General features: G+C 46.5%; 2 protein-coding genes across 3 annotated transcripts in view; both read right to left on the reverse strand.

The window, feature by feature from the left end:
* Diaph1 (diaphanous related formin 1) overlaps positions 1 to 2,059 on the reverse strand; it is a 94,454-nt gene extending 92,395 nt beyond the window's left edge. The window contains exon 1 of one of the 2 annotated variants that reach the window (XM_036204736.1): positions 1,856 to 2,059. In XM_036204736.1, coding sequence (XP_036060629.1) covers positions 1,856 to 1,972 — 117 coding nt within the window. In that variant the 5' untranslated portion in view covers positions 1,973 to 2,059. The remainder of the gene's footprint in view (positions 1 to 1,855) is intronic. The other variant, XM_036204735.1, reaches the window with a different exon arrangement.
* A 1,789-nt stretch (positions 2,060 to 3,848) lies between these two features.
* Positions 3,849 to 21,454, reverse strand: Hdac3 (histone deacetylase 3). Its single transcript, XM_036204772.1, has 15 exons — positions 21,336 to 21,454; positions 21,157 to 21,239; positions 19,903 to 20,045; positions 13,023 to 13,104; positions 12,839 to 12,895; positions 12,680 to 12,735; positions 12,180 to 12,313; positions 10,905 to 10,985; positions 10,467 to 10,540; positions 10,245 to 10,309; positions 8,399 to 8,488; positions 8,228 to 8,286; positions 7,889 to 7,968; positions 7,462 to 7,619; positions 3,849 to 4,558 (listed from the first exon to the last, which is right to left on the reverse strand). The coding sequence occupies exons 1-15, from the start codon at positions 21,388 to 21,390 to the stop codon at positions 4,489 to 4,491; spliced, it is 1,287 nt and encodes a 428-aa protein (XP_036060665.1). The 5' UTR covers positions 21,391 to 21,454; the 3' UTR covers positions 3,849 to 4,488.
* Between the last annotated feature and the right edge of the window lie 96 nt (positions 21,455 to 21,550).

Consider the following 21,550-nt stretch of genomic DNA (forward strand, 5'->3'; position numbering starts at 1 on the left):
GTGGAGTTTCCTGGGATTTCTCAACTTACAGTACCACACACTTAAGTAGATTTCATCAATTTATGAAACACAAGTGTTAGAACAAATAAAAAGCACATATAAAACTTGGAAAAAAAAAAACCAGTAACAAGTCACAGAGGTCACTACAAATCAGCAAGAATAACTAGTTTGGAGAGAGAAGGTCAAACAGTATCCATGGTAACAAAAATCAAAACAAAAAGATGCGGAAATAGAAGGCACACAGGCCCTAAAACTTACATTTTGGAAGGAAAGTTCTCAAACTGGAGGGTCAATTCCTACCTTTAAGGAAAGAACCTAGGGCTATACTGCTCTGGTCACCTAGGATCCTATTTCTACGAAGGTATTTGCTAGATCAAACAGTTACTGGCACCCTGCATGTCACTGGAAAGGACAGGGCAGGAGCACCTGGTCTTGCTAGAAATAGGAAGAGATGAGTCAGTCACTCTTTCAATTCAGTTTACTATGTTCCCAACCCTCCAGGTCACAAAACATTTTCTTCCCACTTCATAACTTGATCAGTTTACTTCTCAAACATGAGGACTTGGATCAGAACGCTGTGGGGGAGGGGGGAAGGGGGTGCATGCAAGAAGGCAGGAGAGAGGGAAGAGTTACAAGCCATTTAGTTGGTCAGAGAGATTACTAGGGCTACCAGGAAGAGCAAACTAAGTATCTAGTTAACAAATGTCAAACAGTTGAGCAGAAACTCCCATTTTGACTGCTCAGTAGCTCTCAAAGCTTTTACACTAAGAGGCAAGGAGCTCCCTGGAGAGAAGAAAGAGGATTTAAGTTAGGGAAGGCAACAGGTAGTAAAATATCACGTTACATGAACATCGATAGTCCCTCGGACTGGCAGTAATAACCGGCCCTAAGGAAAGATACACTTTCCTACAGGTAGGAAAAGTGATGTCAAGAACCTAGGAACACAGAAGATGGCGAAAGGTGAGTTGAGGAAATGGTTATTATTTTTAAGAAGTATAAAAAGGCAAATTACTCACAAACTTATTGGACTTGAAGCCTAACTTGCCCACGGGTTAATCACCATCTCGGGTCATGAAGGGCACAGTAGCGTGAGAAAAGTTCTAAACCTCTAAGGTGATGAGCAACAGGGCAAAAAGAAACAGGTTTTGTGGACAGGTAAATACTGAAGTCAATTACCGCCATGCCCCAATGACCACAGGACCAGGGCAGGAACCCATACCCGTAATCACAAGGACAAACGTCCAGAGGAGCAGGGAAGACAGGACTCAAGTCAGGTAACATTCCTGAGGGGAAGCATTAGCAGGTGACACCGGGCTGAGGGCCCTGGAAGGGGACAGGGCGGGAGGAAAGTTAGCAGGTGAAAAGGGCTCACTGGTGAGGAAGGAAATGACCTTTCAGAAGAAAGAGATTACCCCAAACGGAGTATGGGTGAGAAGAGAAAAATGGACCCAGGACAGCTTACAGGAGGCCAAGAAGGGGAAAAAAAGACAGAAAGAAAAAGAAAAGAAATTTAAAAAAAAAAAAAGACGTGTGGGGGTACTAGAGGCAGAAGAAAGGAAGTGGGGCTGAGAGTCCGCGGGGCCACGGGGGCGGGAGCGCACAGCCTGGCGACTGAAGAGCCAGGGAAGCTCCGAGGTGGCCGGGGCCGGGGCCAGGTGGGACTCCCGGGCTTGCCGAGGTCCCGGAGGGGGAGACTGTGGGACCGCGAAGCCCGGGACCCAGCGAAACCAGGAAGAGAGGCGCGGGGGCGGCTCCCCAGCGGCAGGCAGACGCCCCCGGCGGGCAGCGGGGGTCGCCGAGTTCAGGGGGCGGCCACCCCGCCAGGCTCAGGGGCAGGGTGGGAGGGGACACTCACGAATTTCTTGGGTTTGCCGCCGTCGCCGCCCGTCGCGGACAGCTCATCCGGGACCCGACCCTTCTTCTTGTCCCGGGTCCCGCGGCCGGGCCCCAGGCCCCCGCCGGACGGCTCCATGTCCCGGTTAGCGCCGGCCAGGGACCCCTGCTCTACGCCACTCGCGCCCCGCCGCCCCGAGCCAGCAACCACCGCCGCCGCCGCCGCCCAGCAGCCTTCTCAGCCGGCCGCCGCGCCCCGCCTCATTAACATGCTGGGCTGCGCGCGCCTCATGAATATACAACGGTGACGCCTCGCTCCCGCCCGCCTGCCCCACTTCCGCCCGGACCCGCAGCCCCTACCAATGGGGGAAGGGAGGGGGGTGGAGGGACGCCGCGGAAGCGCGCTACCTGCCCGGCGGGCCTAACCATTCGGACCCACGTGTAGGGGGGGGGAAACGGAGAGTGGGCGGTGCTGCTCTGCCGGGCCGCCGCGGGGAGTACTGCCCCCTGGCGGTCGGAACAGAGGAGGCCTTTCGGCTCCCACGCAGAGCCCACGTGGCTGTAAAGCTAGACCACCTCACACCCCAGCCAGAATTTTATTGTCTGAACCAGGGCTCTTATGACTGATAATGCTACGTTTTGTGGGATAATGCAGTTTGTATCTATAGGATGCCCGGGCAGTAAGTGCATTAAAAAATAATGTAAAAAATGAGTTACCTGATATAGAAAACTATGTGCCAAGAACTGAGTCCGAGCCAGGGCCAATCTAGATCAGCTATGGAGTTACATTACCCAGCTCTGAATCCTAGCTTAGCTTTCTAATTGTTTCTTATGTGGACAAACTAATTATTGCCAATAGCTTAAGCAGCAATTAAATAGTTAACCACATACCTGGCACAAACTATAGGCCAGGGTGTATGTTAAACATGGCATTATCTTTCCTCACTGAATCCTCACAATTTCCTGATAGACTCTACTGGTATCACCATTTAAGAAATTTGGACTCTGGGAGTTGAAGTGACTTGTAACATAATTGACAGAAACTTTACACACAGATTAATCTGACAGCCAAACCATATTTAACCAAGATTTCCCACAGGCATAAACCAAACATGCCTGCATGAGTTCTCTAGGTATGGTCTTTACATGATCTCTCTCAGCAACTCCATCCATTCTCCTGGCTACATCTACCGACCCGAGGCCTTTAGGGATGGACTGAATAACCCCGAAGACTAAAGAAAAGGATTTCAAGTGTATATGAGGACGGGTCAGTCACTTTTTGGAGCCTCCAGTGCTGAGATGCAATATCAGGGTCACCACTAACTTTGCTGTCTCCTAAATATGGCCTTCATCTCTGTTCCCAACCCTCCAACTGCTGGATGAGAAGTTGCATGGGTGTCCAGCTCTCACAGCAGGCTGAGCAGAAGGATTCCAGTGCTACTTACTTCTAAGCTGGACTGAAAGATAGCATGAGTGGTCCATCTACACTCTTTTCTTGTACCACGGCCAACACCTACATTTACCATACCCCCGACTGTAAAGCCTTCCAGAAAAGGGTCTGTGTTTGTAGTCCATAAAGGGCCCAGCCCTATATCTCAGTGAGCTGTAGTTTCTTTCTTTCCTTTTTTTTTTTTTTTAGACAGTGTTTCTGTGTAGCTTTGCGCCTGTCCTGGAACTCACTCTGTAGCCCAGGCTGGCCTCAAACTCACAGAGATCCGCCTGGCTCTGCCTCCCGAGTGCTGGGATTAAAGGCATGCGCCACCACCGCCTTGCTAGCTACAGTTTCTTACATCTAGCATACCTGAGTACTTACTGTGCTTACCTCAGGCTATCTTTACCACCTAGAATCCTCTTCTCAAACACCATGCTCACCTACCTAAAGCCATCTTTTACACCTTCTCAGGCCAGTGATCTACCCATGTTAATATAACTCTTTAGCAGAGATGTTCTGTTAATTCCCCATTTGAGTAAAATAATCCATGGAGAATACACACACAGGGCCTAACATAAAGTCCTGAATGAACGTTAACCATTTATTATACACATCACCATCTCTATTTCCTTTTCTCATAAACATAGGTAGCTAACAAGAATTAAAATTCCCAGGAGGTACAAAAAATACCGATTGGTTTATTAGATTACAAACAGTGGTAAAATGGACACAAAGCCAGTTACAGCAGGCCATCTTCACATCCTCCCCTATCTGCCAGCGCACTCCCTCTGCAGTTCAGGGTTCGAGAGCCAGGACCTCCTCCCCCCCACTGTTCACCTGCCATGGAGTCAAGAACTGCTGTGGAGGAACCCAGGACGTCAGAGGTGACCTCAGTACTGTCAAAAATGTCACCCCTAAAGTCTCTGAGTTGGAAGCAGGGAGGGACAAACACAGGGCCAGAGGGGCTGGGGACAGTCTCTAGGGCTCCTTACTCATAATGTTCCAGACCTTTGTCCCTGTCTCATCCCCAGTAGGGACCATCATCAGGCTGCAACAGTTTGAGGAAAAGGGGTAGATGATTCTAGAACCACATGTGGCTTCCAAACCCTTCACCAGAGTTAGTAAAAGCTCTGGGGGTCCCCAGTTCAGGACTGGGGGAGCCATACTCTCCTTCCCACCCAAGAGATGAAAAGGAATTCCTGGGCACCAGATCCATGCTGCTCTTAAATCTCCACATCACTCTCCTTGTCATTGTCATGGTCTCCATCATAGAATTCATTGGGCGCCTCTGGCCTGCAAAGCAAGGACAAGAGATTAGGAACCCACTCTTCAAGTTCCAGACTCCTCCCAGTACTCTCCTCAGAGCCAATTCTCTGTTAGTCTTCTCCAAAGCCAGTTCCTCTGCTCTTGCTGGCAGGGACTTGCTGCAGTTCCTGTATCCGATAATTTTAGAGACTTCTGTGTGCTAGGTACTGCTGTAGGCCTCAGCCAGGGAGCAGAGAATCAGCCAGACAAGGTTTGCACCAATGTCTCAAAGCTTACCTCATGAGACCAACAATAAGAAAGCAAAGGAATGAATACAGTAACTTCAAAGGGTAGAGTGTCCTACATGACCGAATCTGATATGAACAAGAGGATGACATTTTACCTACAATTGCCAGGAGAGACTGTTCTGAGAATGAAATACCTGACTTCTGTGAAGAAGCTGACCAGGCAATGATCTCAGGAAGGTTGCATCAAGCCACAAGAAAACCAAGTACAGAAATCAAATCACAAGATCCAAGGAAACTGAGCCATTCCAGAATGACAAGGAGGCCAGGACTGTTGGGGGTCATGTGGGTAGGCAAAAGTAGTTTCAGAAGATGAGGTGGGGGATCTGTGTGCAGCTGGACGTTTTCAAGCTGTTGCTTCTAAGTGCAAGCAGAAGGAAAGGCTTGCAGGGAAGACTGACATGGTGCTAAACTCCCATGGGACGGGAAGTGACCGCGACACAGGGTCAGTAAGCCCTCGACACTGGCCGCCTTCTCTTTGGAAAACTAATCTCTGAAAGTGAGAATTAGGAGGTCCCTGAAGAGAAGCTAAGGAACTAAAGGCAAACAAGGTCTTGTCTACTCAGTGAGCTAAGCCCATCTCTATCACCTCTAAAACTCCGGGGAAAAGGAGGGGAGTCAATGTTTAGGACTGCGTCTCAGCCCTGATATGAACTGCAGGAGCCTAGGAAAGTTCCTTCATCTTTCTGAGCCTTGGATTCCTCCTCCAGTCATCTGTGGATAAGAGCCACCTCTTCGGTTGTCCCATGGCAACAGAATGATAACATGAAGTACTTCATGTGGAGCCCAGAGCTTTGCAAAGGCGGTAACTCGTTGTGGCCACTCTGCAAGTCATATGTGAGCTGGAGCCAGGGCAGCAGGTGGCCTGATGGTGAGGCGAGGCTTAGAAACAGAAAGAAGCTCCTGCTGGCTGCCCTGAAAGCTGTACAGTGCAGAAAGGAGAACCAGAAGGGAGCAGTGACTACAGAAGAAAAAGTCAAACCTAGACAAAGAGGAGAACTCAGAAACAGGTATTGCCAAACCAACTAAGACAGTGGAAATCAGTTTCACGAGATGCAAGGAGATGATGGTCGGAAGGAGCCTGAGCCAGATAGATGTTCGATACTTCCTCACCCAAGCCAGGGAATAAGGGGTCACCCACAGGGGAGGGAGACTGGGGAAGTCCAAGGGCCAAAGTGGTCAAACCAAGTCCAGAGGACAGAGTGGAGGTCAGAATTCTACAACCTAGAAGCAGGTTCTAGAAGGAACCGAGAAGTCATCCACATCTGCAGAAGAGCCCAACATCAACTCAGTGGTCTCAGTCCTGTAAGATCTTCTCTTAAGTTTCCAGAAATTTCTTCAAGAATTAACAAACAGCAAAATATATATAAAATCTTTCTCTCCCTATTTCATTCTAGCTACAAATATTCCAACATAGATCTAAGAAAGATTATTTACACACACACTTCACTCAATACAATTCTCAAACCTGGAGAAGACAGCTGAACACATAAACCTAAGAACCCTACAAAACAGAATGTGGGCAGTGCCCTGTCTGGTCCAATGCTCAGAATGGCTGAGGAAAACGCTGGCAAGAATGTAAACAGGGAGCTGGAGAGACAGCGTCACAGCTAAGAATACTCCCTGCTACTGCAAAGGACCTGCGTCCTCCTCCCGGCACCCACATGGCAGCTCATAGCCACCCTTAACTCCAGTTCCAGGGGATCTGACACCCTCTTCTGGCCTTAACGGACACCAGGTACACAGTGGTGCACATAAATACATCAGGTGAAACACCATACACATAAAATAAAATGAATCTAAAAATAAAAGGTTTAAAAAAAAGATTTTTTAGAAGACAATTTGACAGCAAATACAATTACTACATATGGCCTTTGCCCTAACGCCGACAATTCTGAGAATCTGACCCACTCAAACAAGCATGCAAAGATGTATACCTAGGGGATTCGGGGCCACATTCTTTACTTCTTTAATAGTAGTGCAGTGGGGTAGGGACTAATGGAAATATCCATGAGCGGTAATTGATTACATTATGCTCTCACCACACAATGGTGATACAACTGAGAAACCACTGATCTATACATACTGACATGGAAGAATTTTTTTAAAAGAAAAAAAAAGGCAAATGAAAGTCAGAGCAACATACAGTTGCTTATTTGTATTAACAAAAAATTTATAAACAAGTTGGGGAGGGTGGAACATGCCTTTAACCCAGCATTTAGAAAGCTGAGGCAGAGAATTATTATGAACTCAGGGCCAGCTTGGGCTATGCTGGTGAAACCTAATCTCAAAAACACCCAGAAAGAACCAGGCATGGTGGCTCATGCCTTTAAATCCAGTACACAAGAAGCAGAGTGCATGTGCACGTAGAAGTATTCTTATAATTGACTTAAGTCAAACCATGAAGAGTTGTTACTTTTGTGGAATGATTCTGGGACAGTGTGAAAAGAATATATTTTGATGCTGTTTATACCATTTTCAATAAATATGCTGTTTTGTTATTAAAAGTGCCAAAAGGTAGAAAGCTTGCAGTCTAAAGGAGAAAAGCTGGGCCTGATGAATGAGTGTCTTCCTGTTGACTTTTCCACTCAGAAGCCTCCTCTGCAAACCTGAGGAAGCCCCTGCTCTCAAGGCCCTGCCCCAGACCTGCTGTAGTTCTCCTCAGGCCCTCTCTCTTCTGCGTCAGCCTCATCGGTCCTGTCATATGTCAGGAGGTCTGCAGGGACATCATGAATCTGGACACTCGGTGCATGGTTCAGCATCTTCAAGTTTTCAAAGATTGTCTGGCGGATCTGGTCCAGATACTAGTTGAGAGGAAAGAAAAGTCAGCAGCTCCTGGGTGATCCCCCGAGAATACACCCTTCTCTCAACCTTCTTTCTACCTGACCATCCTGGTTTTAAGTAGTATTTCGAGTTCAGACAGTTGACAACTACTTTATCCTGGGCTGCCCTGAGATGGTAAGAGAGACAGCGACAGCCAGAACTTCCTTCTCTCGCTTTCTCCTACTTCCCACTTCCCGGAACCCTCCCGAGTCCTCTTCATCGCCGTGTCCAGCTTCTCCAAGCTGCTAACCTGTCGTGAGTTCTGATTCTCGATGCGGGTGCTGACGTCTGGATGGAGCGTGAAGTCTGGGGCAAAGTACTCGAAGTATTCTTAGAGATAAGAAGGGATTGGGAGAGGGGATGAACCAGAAGTATGGCTGAGATACAAAAAGGTAAGTCCCATGACATTCCCATCTCCTTTCCCCATCCTGGTCCCCATGTATAAGAGTTATTTGCTCTGCTTGGAGCCCAGGGGTTTAACCTGCAGAGCTCCTAGAACGCACCATTTCCCATCTGCCTTCAAACAAGGTCATTCTGGGGACTAGTGAGAACAGTCCCCCTTGTGGGGGCATCATGAGGTGGACCTTACCACTATAGGGAAGTTCCTCACTAATGGCCTCTTCTACCAGCAGAGATGTTTCATACGTCCTGAAACCAGCAAGCAGGGGGAGTTATGCTGACCAGTGGGTTACACGACCATCCCTCCAATTTCAGGGAGTCCATAGCGAACCACAAAAGAGAAAGAGAACAGAGTACTCACCAGCACCTGGCAACGTTTCGGACAGTGTAGCCGCCACCACCCAGCACTAGGAGAGGGATATTGAAGCTCTTGACATATTCAACACATTCCCTGTTAGAAGCAATCAGAGGACTGGGTGACTCCAAGACATGTGACCCCAGGTATTACTTGAAATGTTGGGCAAAGAGACTGGCAAATAAATGTTCTCTGTGTTGTTCTGGGTAGAATTTACAGTGAGGCAACTTTGTGTGTGATATCTTATGTAGATGTGTGTGTGAGTCTTCAGGTGTGTATCAGTGCATGTGTGCTGATGCCTATATGTGTGTGCTGGGGATGTGTGTATGTGGGCACACAGGTACAGAGGAGCCAGAAGACATCCTCAAATGTTGTTCTAAAGGTACTATCCAACGTTTTTCTTTTTGGCCTGGAACTTCCCAAGTAGGCTAAACTGGCTAGACACCAAGCCCTATGAATCTTCTTGTCTCTACCTCACCAGGGCTAGGATTATGGATCATAAGTGCATGCCACTGGGCCTGACATTCTTACATGGGTTCTGGGGATCAAACCCAAGTCTTCATGCATGTATAACAAGCACTTTCACTGAGTATGCTATTCACCCTGTCCCCACCCGATGCCCTCCTGCCTCTGAGCTGTATGTTCAGGATTAGTGTACTCTAAGGGCTGGAGAGTTGACACAGCAGTTAAAGGTGTTTACTGTTCTTTCTGAGGACCAGACTTTCAGTTCCCACCATGTACACTGGGCAGCTCACAATCACCTGTAACTCTAGCTCCAGGAGATACAATACCCACTTCTGGTGCTCACACATGAACACACACACACACACACACACACACACACACACACACACACACAAACACACGAATGAACAAGTAAAAAAAATTCTTTAAAAACATTAGCATACCTTAATATTTCGTGTCTCGATAAATATTTTAAAATAAAGCACACCCTCACTCTGTCTTGCTAATATTCTCCCTGGCACCTTACCTGCTATTCACCTGCTTTCCTCAGTGTCCCAGCCAGACTGTTCTAATCTTCAGTATACATCTTCAAACCCCTGACTTCTCTCCATCACCACATCCCCACCCAAACAATGTTACTGGCTTCCTAACTGGATCCCTACTACCCATCCTGTGCCCCAACTTCTGCCCCAGACCTTTCTTCATTTAGCAGAGGACAATCACTTTCAAACTCACTGACCCATGTCACTTCCCTGTTTAAAATCCTTCAACAGTTTTCTATCATCCATGGTCTAATAGCTCTGCACAATCTCAACCTGGCCAGTTTTCAGCACCTCACTGCGTTCTGGCCTCACTGGCTTTAGAAATAAAGGAAACTCCTCATCAGGATAGCAGCTTTGCCCGTCTTAGGACTTCCGCTGGCCCTTCTCATTGCTTGGGGCAGGATTCTCTGTTCTCCTTTTATGGCTCACTCCTCCTTAGTCTCCAGGTCTCGGCTCCCATTTCAACTTCCCAGAAAACCCTTCCCAAAGCACGCTGCCCATAGTAAAAATTCCCAAGCCAGGTGTGGTGACCTGAGCTTGTAATTCCAGAATTTGGGAGGCTAAGATAAAAGGATCAAAGTTCAAAGTCAGCCTGTGCCACACAGTGAGACCTTTAAAAATATATATATATATATATAAGTAATAAGTAGATTCCCTGTTGTTACCCTGTCTTGTTATCTTTCCTTCATTGGATTTTTGTTGTGTTTTGTTTGTAGTATGTGTATTTATGTATGGGCAAGGATGCTCACATACACACATGATGATGATGATGATGATGATGATGATGGCAACAAAATACAACTTTAAATAACAACAACAAGAACAAGAAGGAAGGCAGTTCTCACCCATGTCCTCGTATGCTGAGATTGAAACAGCCTAATCGATCACAGCCCAGGGAGTCAGCTCCACACTGCAAGAAAGAAAAACCCAGATGGCTACGGTCACATGAATGGACAGAAAACCAGTGTCCTCTACTGCCCTCCCTCACCACTTTGGGGAACGTATCCTTCCCCATCTCCTTCCTCAAGCCCAGGAAAGGCCTCTTAGGGAGGTGCCAACAGCATTACCTGAAGCACAATGCACGTGGGTTGGTAGAAGTCCACCACCTGGCTGATGACTGGCTGGAAAAGGTGCTTGTAACCTGGGAGAGGGCCAAAGGTGGGCAACCTGGCACCCCAAGGGGATGGGGAGACAGGGAACAAAAGGAAAAAGGGGGTTGAGAGAGCATGTAGCCCAGGAAAGGGGCAACCCACAGAACCAACCACTGGTTCTGAACTTCTGGAGGGTGTCAAAACTGCTGAGTGACTGACTAACAACCTTCTTCCCAGAAAAATAAATACGTAAATGAAACACACATATACATAATATATTGCATACAAATTCCAGGGGTTCGCGGTCCCTCTGAAGGACATTCATCCTTGGCCCAACAGTAGACAATACCAGGCAAAAGAGGGTTAATTGAAAGAGAAGGGAGAAGGGAGCATGGAGAAGTTATCAGTACTTACTCTGGTCATCAATGCCGTCCCGTAAGGGCACATTGAGACAATAGTAGCGGCCACTCTCTGCTCCAACCTCATACATGTCACCTATAGAAAAGTAGGTAGAGCAGCCATGCACGGTAAGTTTCCATAACACAGCTGTCCCTTCTGTGCCCTCTACCATATGCTCTCGAAGGCTCCAGCATTCATTCAATACAGGGGCACAGCTACATAACTCAGGCTGGCCAGGAACCTGCTATATTGCTCAGGCTAGCTTTGAACTCTCACTTCCCCTGCCTCAGCCTGCCGACTGCTAGGATTACAGGTACATGCCTTCCTGCCTGGTTCATGCCTGGTGTCCATGGAGGTCAGAAGAGGGCATCAGATCTCCTAGAACTGGGAGTTACAGACAGTTGTGAGCTGCCATGTGAGTGCTGGGAACAGAACCTGGGTCCTCTGCAAGGGCAGTAAATGCTCTTCACAGCTGAGTCATCTCTCCCATCCCTGATCTTCCTTTCTTTCTCCCTTTTTTTTTTCCTTTGAGACAGAGTCTAGCTATATATACCAGATTGGCTTCAAACTTAGGGCAACCCTCCCACCTTAGCCTCCTGGGCCTTCATACTGGGAAAACAGGCATATGCCATCACACTCATTTCAACAAATATTTCTGAGGAACTACTGTGTGCTGAGGAACTAAGATGTATGTGTATGAGGCTTAAGGGATATAGCAATGAGTAGACTTAATGAAATTCCACCAAGGTGGGTACATGATAAGGAAGGAGAATGTAGTGGTTTGAATAACAATGACCCCCATAGGCGTATCTGAATGCTTAGTCATCAGGGATTGAGAAGTGCAGCCTTGTTTGAGGAAGTGTCACCCTGGGTGGGCTTTGAGGTTCCAAAAGTCCAAGCCAAGCCCAGAGTGTCTCTGCCTAGGGATCAGGATGCAGCTCTCCACTACTGCTGCAGAGCCTGCCTGCATGATGCTGTGCTCCCACCATGATAATAGACTAAACCTCTGACACTGCAAGCCAGCCCCCAGTGAAATGCTTTCTGACATAAGGCTTCTCTGAGGAAAGGACATAATACTTAAGAACAGAAGGCTAAGAAGCCAGTCAGTCATGGCAATGAGCTGAAGGATGGCCAGGTGCAGTGGTACCTGTAACACCATCATCCAGGATGCTGATTATAGAGGATTCTGAGTTCAAGCCTAGGCTGGGCTACAGAGCAAGACCCTGTCTCAAAACAAAACACACACAAAGAGCTAAGGGGTACAAAAACCACAGCGATCCTATTCCCTACCTGTTCCAGGAAAGAAGTAATTTCCGTACTTGTGGAAAGACACAGTCATGACCCGGTCAGTGAGGTAGAAGGCTTCCTGAACGCCATCACCATGGTGGATGTCGATATCAATGTAGAGCACCCGAGGGTGGTACCTGGTGTGAGGACAAAGCTGTGGTCTGGGGAAGAGGAGAATGGCCCATCTTGTACCCAACACAATCTCGGGAATTATTTAGGGTCTGCTCTGGCCAAGTCACTTAAAACTTCATCCCACCAAGTTTCTTCCAGGCAGCCCTGGCCTTCACCCTGAAGTCTAGACATGGGGAGGAAAAAGAACGCGCAGAGGAGGCTGAAATGTGAGAGGGCAGCAGGGAACACACTGGGGTACAAGGAAGAAGCCACTTGAGAAAAGCATCACGGACTTGAGAGAAGCCGCTGGGGCAGGGGGTAGGGCTGGGGCAAAGGCCTGGGGCACTCATCCCGGTCTCTACAGTCTCCCCTTCTCCTCCTGGAGAACTTACTTGAGTAGCTCCAAGATACCAATTACAATGTCATTGACGTAGCAGAAGCCAGAGGCCTGGGGGAGATGGTTTTATAAGCAGAGGAACAATTCTTCTCCCCCCACACTGTCATTCTGACCACCTGACCAATGGTAGCCAGCCTCCCCATTGCAGCCTTACCTCAAACTTCTTGGCATGGTGTAGACCACCAGCCCAGTTGATGGCAATATCACAGATCTGAAAGACAAATGCCCGTTCAGTCTTCTTCCTGCCCACCACTGAAGCTGGGTTCTGTGTCCAGGCTGTATGTGGCCCTGAATCTGGAGACCCACAGGCAATGGCACAGGACTAGGGGCTACATCACCTTGTTGTTCAGCTGCGTTGCTCCTTGCAGAGACGCGCCTGTGTAACGGGAACAGAACTCGAAGAGCCCGGGAAACACTGGGCTGCAGGGAAGAGAGTCGAGTTACACCCCTCTTGCCTGTCCACCTCCTTCCCCACCCAAACTCCAATTACCGCTGTCTACCAGCTCCCCTCTCCTCCTCCACACCTGAGCCATCTTCAGACTTCTTCAACAAAGATTTTGGACCAAATCATAAAAACGTTCAACAGCCAGGGAGTTTGTACCCTACCTGGGAAGCAAAGCCAACCACTTCTAGGTTCTTGGGTATACAAGAAAATGTGAATAAGCTGAGCTGTAAGACGTTGGTTCATCATAGGAGGGGTCTATGTGTACTACACTTTGACATAATGTGCAATGATATTCCTTATGGTTACACGGTTAAAGAAGGAACTGCATTCCCATTTGTGTGAGACACAAACAATAAGACAACCAACTGAAGGCCTTTAAACTCATGGTTAGCACAATAAGCCACAAGTCACCTGTATGGATTACCACCTGCACACTGTCTATTTCCACTTACGTAACATTCTAGAAACGACAAATACAAGGATAGAGATCACATCAATAGTTGCTTGGAGCTAACTAAGGTGGAGAGAAGGGATTGACCACATTTGTAGAGTGAAGGAAATATCCAGTGCCCTGGTATACTCTATCAACTCTCAGAAACATGACACCTCAGAGCTGGGAAGACAGCTTGGCCAATTGAAGTGCTTGTGTTACAAGCAGGAGGACTGATTAGAACTTAGGAAGCCATGTGAAAAGGTCAAGTTTGGGGGCTTATGCTCCTAATCCCAGCTCTGGGGAGGCAGATCTAAGGGGGTTACTGGCTAGTCATCTTAGACTATCTAGTTCAAGACCAGTGAGAGACCTTGTTTAAAACATCAAGGTAGCAGCTGGGTGGTGGTGGCACATGGCTTTAATCCCAATGCTCAGGAGACAGAGGCAAGGGGATCTCTGTGAGTCTGAGGCCAGCCTGATCTACAGAGTGAGTTCTAGCACAGCCAGGGCTGTTACACAGAGAAACCCTGTCTGGAAAAAAAAAAAAATCCAGGTGGCCAGGTGTGGAGATGCACACCTTTAATCTCAGCACTCTGGAGGCAGAGGCAGGTGGATCTCTGTGAGTTCGAGGCCAGCCTGCATAATGAATCTCAGGACAGCCAGAGCTACATATAGAGACAAAACAACAACAGAAACATAAACAAGGGGGAGGGCACTTGAGAAGTGACGCCCAGTGTTGCCCTCTGGCCTCCACATATATACACCTTCATCTACATGAACACACACACACACACACACACACACACACACACACACACACACACACACGGGAGGGGGGAGGGAGGAGTCACATGTAACACCAGTTCCAAAAGATCCAACATCCTCTTCCAGCCTTCAGGAGTACCCTCACACATAGCACGGCATTCACTCACACAGATACGTACATACTCATAAATAAATTTTTTTTAAAAAGCAAAATATACTGTACATAAATTATACCTTTGTACCTAGATTTAAAAGTACTTTAAATGGGGGCTGGAGAGACGGCTTATGGTTAATAGCACTTGTTGCTTTTGCAGACAATCTGGGTTCAATTCCCAGCACCTGCATGTTGGCTCACAACCCTCCGCAATCCCAGTTCCTAAAGATCCAACAGGCATGAACATGGGACACATGTATGTATGTGCGTGAACATGGGGCACATGTATGCACAAAGGCAAAATATTCGTATACATAAAGTAAATAAAACTTTAAAAATTTTAAATATTTTAACTATAGCAAGCTTAAATTTTTAAACCCAGAAGTACAGCATGCACTCAGCCAATCCCACGTCCCACACTGAGTAAATAAATCCCTAGCCTTAGGTCTAGGAAACCAGTGCAGCCTATACACTGACCACGTAAGAAAATATGATTAGATAGGAGCACATAGCTTAGTGTTAGAGTGCTTGTCTAGCATGCACAGGCCTTGGGTTCAGTTCCCAGGACAGTAAGAACAAAGCATAGGGAGTTTTATGGTTTTTCAAAATATTTAAAAAGAATCTGTGTTTGATAAGTAGAAAACTAAGCAAACTAAAAAAAAAATGTAATTATCAATTCTAGGAAAAACAAAAAGTTATACAGAAAAATAGATTAAATAATAATAGTACTATTTGGCACCTTAGTTATAATAATGTAAGCATAGTCCCAGCACTTAAGAGGCGGAGGCAGGCGAAACTCTTTGAGTTCAAGGCCAGCCTGGTGAACAGGACGATTTCCAGGACAGCCATGGCTACACACAGAGAAACTCTGTCTCCAAAAACCAAAACAATAATAATAATAATAATAATAATAATAATAATAATGTAAGCACAGAACACTGATAAATTTTAAAATGTGAAGGCTGGGTGTGGTGGTAGACATCCTTAATTCCAGCATTTGGGACCAGAGGCCAGACAATCTCTGTGAGCTTGTGGTCAGACTGTCTACAGAGGGAGTTCTAGGCCAGCCAAGGCTACACAATCAGACCCTGCCTCAAAAAAAAAAAAAAAAAAAAAAAAAAGTTGAGGCTAGATAGAGTGGCTCACGCAATAATCATAGCACTCTGAAGTAGACAAAGGAGGATCAGGAGTTCAGGTCATCCTTGGCTATACAATCTAGGCTCCAGAGACCCTGTCTCTAAATAAATAAATTAAACATACAAATAAGGAAGCATCAAGATGGCCCAGCAGATGGGGTTGGTAGGGGAGGGCACTTGCCACAAAGTCTGATGACCTGGATTTAATCTGTGGAACCCCTATGGAGATCTATTCCCACAGGCTGTCCTCTGACCTACACACATGTACTACCCCTCCAAAAATAAGTAAATAAATGAACAAATAAGTTTCCAAGTAAATAAATACATCAATGATATAAACTGTGATATTACTGCATTGTGAACTGGGGGAAAGGGGAACAGAGTGGGACAGTATGAGAAAATGAATTGTTCACACCCCACACCAATGGCTTATTAGACAACACCTAAAACTGATAAAAGAAACAAGAATAAGAGATAATACAGTAGAGATTGTAAGCCAGATTCAGAAGGCAGACCACCTACATTCACCTAAATAGTTGATGATGGTGAAGCTGGGTGGACAAGCTGTTTAACCGTCTGCACCTTGATACCGTTATCTGTACAAAGGAGCCTATAGTAAATCCTGCTTGATAAGGGGTTGTTGATATTGAGAAAATGGCTGCAAAGCATTTAAAATAGTACCTAGTACATAGTAGGCATTATCTAAACATTACAGATTAGTAGGAGTAGCAATGATAAAGTAACTTTATTATTTTGAAATATAGAAATAAACAGCATAGCTGGGCATGGTGGCACAAGTCTTTAATCCCAGCACATGGAAGACAGAGGCAGATGAATCTCTGAGTTCGATGCCAGCCTGGTCTACAGAGCTAGTTCTAGGATATCCAGGGCTACACTGAGAAACCCTGTCTCAGAAAAACAAACAAACAAAATTGATAAACATCCAAAGAAACTGGTAAAGGATAAAGTGGGAAGAGAGGTTTATGGATGGAATTTGCTTCTTTCCCAAAATATAATATAGCTATGAATATTACATTACTTATTTTTAAATTACAGTTTTTGTTCTTTAAGACTGAATCTCACTTTAACCCAGACTGATCTAGAACTTACTATGTAGACCAGGCTAGCCTCAGACTTAGGGTAAGCCCCCTGCCCCAGCCTTCTCAGATGGTATGTTAGGCTTAGCCACTGTCAGCAAGCAACTTGAAACTAATTTAAAACTGAAGGGATAAAAGAGGGGAGGAAAAGCCCCGATTCTCTGAAGCACAGATAAACACGGCTGCAGTCTACTGGACAATTGATGGTTCACAAATGCCCAGAGGGAGTGCTCCCTTACTTCCCAAGAACGGTTCAGCTTAAGAGCTGACTCTGCGTTCTCAGACCCGGGACGTGAACTCAGAAGCGGCAGCAGAAACGATTAAAAAGGAAGAAAGAAACTAACACCAAAGGAGCAGCACACTGTGTCCAGGACGGAAGTGCGGACCAGCGCTGTCAGGGAAAGGTTCCTGGGACGTCAAGCACCGTGACACACACTCAGAACCCCAGCACTGACAGGCTGAGGTAGGGAGAACACCAGTTCAATGAGAGCTGGGCTATGTAAGAAGATCCTGTTTGGAAAAACAAAACAAACAAAAAAGAAGGTGAAGAAGAAGGGAGGAAGAAAGAAGGGGGTCTGATGAACTCGGCGGTTAAGCGGTTACTCTTCTAAAGGAGCTGAGTTCAGCTGCCAGCACCCACATCAGGAGACCTGTAACTCCACCTCTGGGATCCAAAGGCCTCTTCTGGCCTCCACAGGGACCCACACATAGTAAAATTTTAAAAGGATTTTTCAAAGAAAGGGAAAGTGGAGAACCACGCGGAAGTGGTGTGTGAAGACTAAGAAGGCTTTGAAGAGACTGAAGGGAGAGCTACGAGCATTCCTGTGTGGGAGTGGGGTGTGGGAATCAGGGGGTCAATGTGCTCGGGGCAATCTCAGGAACTCGCCTTGATCCTCAGCCCCAACTACTTGCCTTTCGGCTCTTTCAGCAAAACAGATTAGGAAACTGGCTTGCAAACCTGGGTTCTGAGTCAGATGTGATGGAGTAAGATTTAGTCTGACACTCAGGAGCCTGTAGCACATTCTGTTTTAGTCAGCTTTCAGGATCACAAGGCCAACCTGGGGCCATGCAGCAAGACCTTACCCCAAAACAAACAAAAAAAAATCCGGGCTCTGGATCAGAGTCCTACCACATCCATTCATCAGTTAGGTCGCTCACGTTAAACTTGCGAATTTCCCCATACCTCTCTTTACTTAGATGCAACACCAGGAAAAGGGCTATCACAGTCCAGTGTTGCTATGAGAATTAACTAAATGTTATTTGTAACCCTCAGCAGATGCATAAATAGGGTAGGGACTTATTAAACAACAGGTTTATAGGAAACAACATAGAGGACCAACAACCTTGTTTCTTCAAGAAATAAATTCAAAGTGGAGAGGGGAAAGACACAGTGTCAAGAGACCACCAAATGAACGTGCAGCTCTTGTTTGGATCCTGACTTAAATAAAATGCATCTTCTCTCTCTCTCTCTCTCTCTCTCTCTCTCTCTCTCTCTCCTTCTCTCTCTCTCTCTCACACACACACACACACACACACACACACACACACTAAAGAATTAGTTTAAAAAAAGAATTACTGTTAAATTTTATTATATTGGTGTTATATTGACATTTTTTAAAGAGTATCACTTAGAGACACATAATAAAAATATTTGGGTCTGGAGAGATGGCTCAGAGGTTAAAAGCACAGGCTGCTCTTCCAGAGGTCCTGAGTTCAATTCCCAGCAACCACATAGTGGCTCACAACCATCTGTAATGAGATCTGGCGCCCTCTTCTGTTGTGGAGGCATACATGCAGAACACTGTATAGATAATAAATAAGAGTAGCTAATGACTTCTAAGTGTTGAAGCTGGGTAAAGAATGTACAGAGATTCATTTTTATACTCTACTTTCAAGAATGTTGAAAATTTTAATGAAAAATTTAAACAGTATCCAGTATGGTGGTGTACGCCTTTAATTAAAGAACAGGAGAGGCAGGTGGATCTCTGTGAGTTTGAGGAAAGCCTGGTCTACATAAGTGAGTTCCAGACCACCCTGTCTCACAGGCAAATAAATAAATAAGAAAAAAAAAAAAAAAAAAAAAACAAGATTGAGTACTCCATAGCTGCTATGTTTATTATTTTTTAATAACATACCCCAGAGTTGCCTGTTCTCTAGAGTCCCAACCCTGAATCTTCTGCCTACAATACAAGCTCAGTTTTAACCTGATATAATTAGGGATGTAGCTTATCAACAGAAAGCCTGAGTAACAGCACAAAGGACTGGATTCAATTTCTGGTATCATTAAAAAAAAAATTTTTTTTTTGTAATTAAAAACTAGTCCAGTCGTTCCCTGGTTTTAATGACCTTCATCTATTACAGGAATAAAATCATTGATTTATAATATAACTGTTTACTTTTAAGAACAAACAAAATAAAATCAGGATCTCACTACATAGCGTAGGCTGGCCCTCAACTAGCAGCAGCTCTTTGGCTTCTGCCTCCTAAGTGCCAGGACTACATATGTGGGCCGTCTCCGGCTCTGTGCTGTAAAAAAGGCCCCCTCATCTCCTGAGCCTCCATTCAGACCACTCTTCTCTTCAGGTTCTCAACTGCCCTCTGCTACTCCCCAGAGGGGTCGTATTCCGCCCTACCACATCTCTCCCTCACCCTCCAGCCTCTTTCAGACCTCAACTCTACCTCTATTATTTCACCTAAGACCAGCCCTGCCCTAAAGCTAGGCAATTCTGCTACATATACACACTTACAGTCAGTCATGTATTTCTGCACAGGACTTACTTAGCAAAGGTACAATATTAAAATTTGGTCTTTTCCTTCAGCACTGTATCCTTCATACTTTGCATGGGGCCTGGCCCAGATAGAGCAAATGACTAGTAGGTATTTTGTTTGTTTGCTTGTTTGTTGTTCAAGACAGGGTTTCTCTATGTCACCCTGACTGTCCTGGAACTCACTTTGTAGACCAGGCTGGCCTCAAACTCAAGAGATTGGCCTGCCTCCGAGCCTCCTGAGTGCTGAGATTAGAAGGTGTGAGCCACCACCGCTCAGCTGACTGGTAAATATTTACTGAACCGTCAAGTGAGTGAACGATAATTCATTGACCAGTAGGCTCCTTCTACTGCTGCCATACGTAAGCCCGCACTGAAGAGGCTGGCCTCGGGGTGCTGGACAACAAAATCCCATGCTTCCCTCACCAGTCATCACCCACGTTGAAGGCGTTAAGGCTCTTGGTGAAACCCTGCATATTGGTGGGGCTCACTCTCTGCAGGAAGTCGATGTAGTCCTCCGAGTGGAAGCGGCACATGTCGTGTTGGGAGGCTTGATAGGGCTTGAAGACCTGGGGATGGAAGACAAAAGCTCAAACTGTTATCTCGAGCGAGTACTAGAGGAATTTCTATACTACCTTAATCCTATCTTTGAAGGCAGGATACCTACAGGGCAGAAATTCCTCCCAGGCAGACTAGCCAAAACAGGATCAGCCCAGGAGGGCTACCCAGAGGGACCAACTAGACAAGACCTCACTTAATTATCATTCCTCATAAGTACTGAAAGATACTCCCAATGCCATGGCAGGTGACAATTGCCATGGAAACAACTGGAAAGCAAAAAAGGAGAGAAGAGAGTACCTGAATTCCCAGAAATTTTCTGCCCAGTCTCAGGGGGAAAATATATATATATATACATACATACATACATACATACATACATACATACATATATATGTATATGTAAGTATCCCTTTTTATGTCTATTTCTCATTTCATTTTTTACTCTATATCTATAAATTATTTTTAATTAAAATTATATTACATTATTTTGTGTGTGTGTGTGTGTGTGTGTGTGTGTGTGTGTGTGTGTGTGTGAGGTGGGTATACATGCCACAGTGAAGTCAGGGATAACTTAGATGTCAATTCTCTCCTTTCACCATGCGGATATCAGGGTTCAGAGTTGTCCTAGCTCCTTTCGGGTAAACGGACAGAGGAGAAGGAGCAGGAATTATGGGGACATCTCACTAGAAAATATACTCCCAACCCTCATCCTCAGTCCTGCCCCACTATCCACTCTACAAGGCAGAGGAGCTAGCCGTGTATTTCAGTGGCACAACACTCACTTAACATGTGTGAAACCCTGGGTTCGCTCCACTAACACGTAAATAAAATAAAATGAGGTGAAAGAATAAGCCTGTCTTCAAAGTGTCCCCCTAGCTACTGCCTGGTTTGCCCTCAGGTTAAAAGGGAATCTCACCTAAGGTCAAAAATGTATCTCCCATTAAGCCGGAGGACACCGCCACTCAGGACCACCACCACTACTGCCATGCACACAGGGCCGGTGCCTTCTATCCTGCCCGCCCCCCTTGGGGTAGGGTGCACCTGGTTATGTCCAGCCCACCTAGCCTAAGGCCTCAGCTCGCTCCCAGGCCCAAACCCCCGAGAAGCGGCAGGACTCACGATCATCTTCTTATAGAGACCATAATGCAGGACTAGACTATGAGTCAATGCCAGGCGATGGGGCTTCATCGGGTGCCCAGCTCCTGGCGGTAGGGAAAGAAAAGACTTGGTCAGTTCCCACCCCTAGAGTTACGGTCCTTCCCACGAAACCTCTCCTTCCGCACAACCCTGGGCTCTACCGTAGTGGAAGTTGCCGACGTCGGGGTCGTAGAAATACGCCACGGTCTTGGCCATGGTGCTGGGGGACCAGGCCCCGAGCCTCAGCCGCCCGCCCGCTGCCGACCGCCAGCCCCACCCCCGCCGTGCGTACTGCGCAAGCACGCAGCCTACCTCTGCGGAAAGGAGCCCTCGGCCCCGCCTCCCAAGAGCACGTCAGGCCACGCCCCTTATGGGT

This window comes from Onychomys torridus, chromosome 13, assembly GCF_903995425.1.
Source record: "Onychomys torridus chromosome 13, mOncTor1.1, whole genome shotgun sequence".
NCBI lineage: Eukaryota > Metazoa > Chordata > Mammalia > Rodentia > Cricetidae > Onychomys > Onychomys torridus.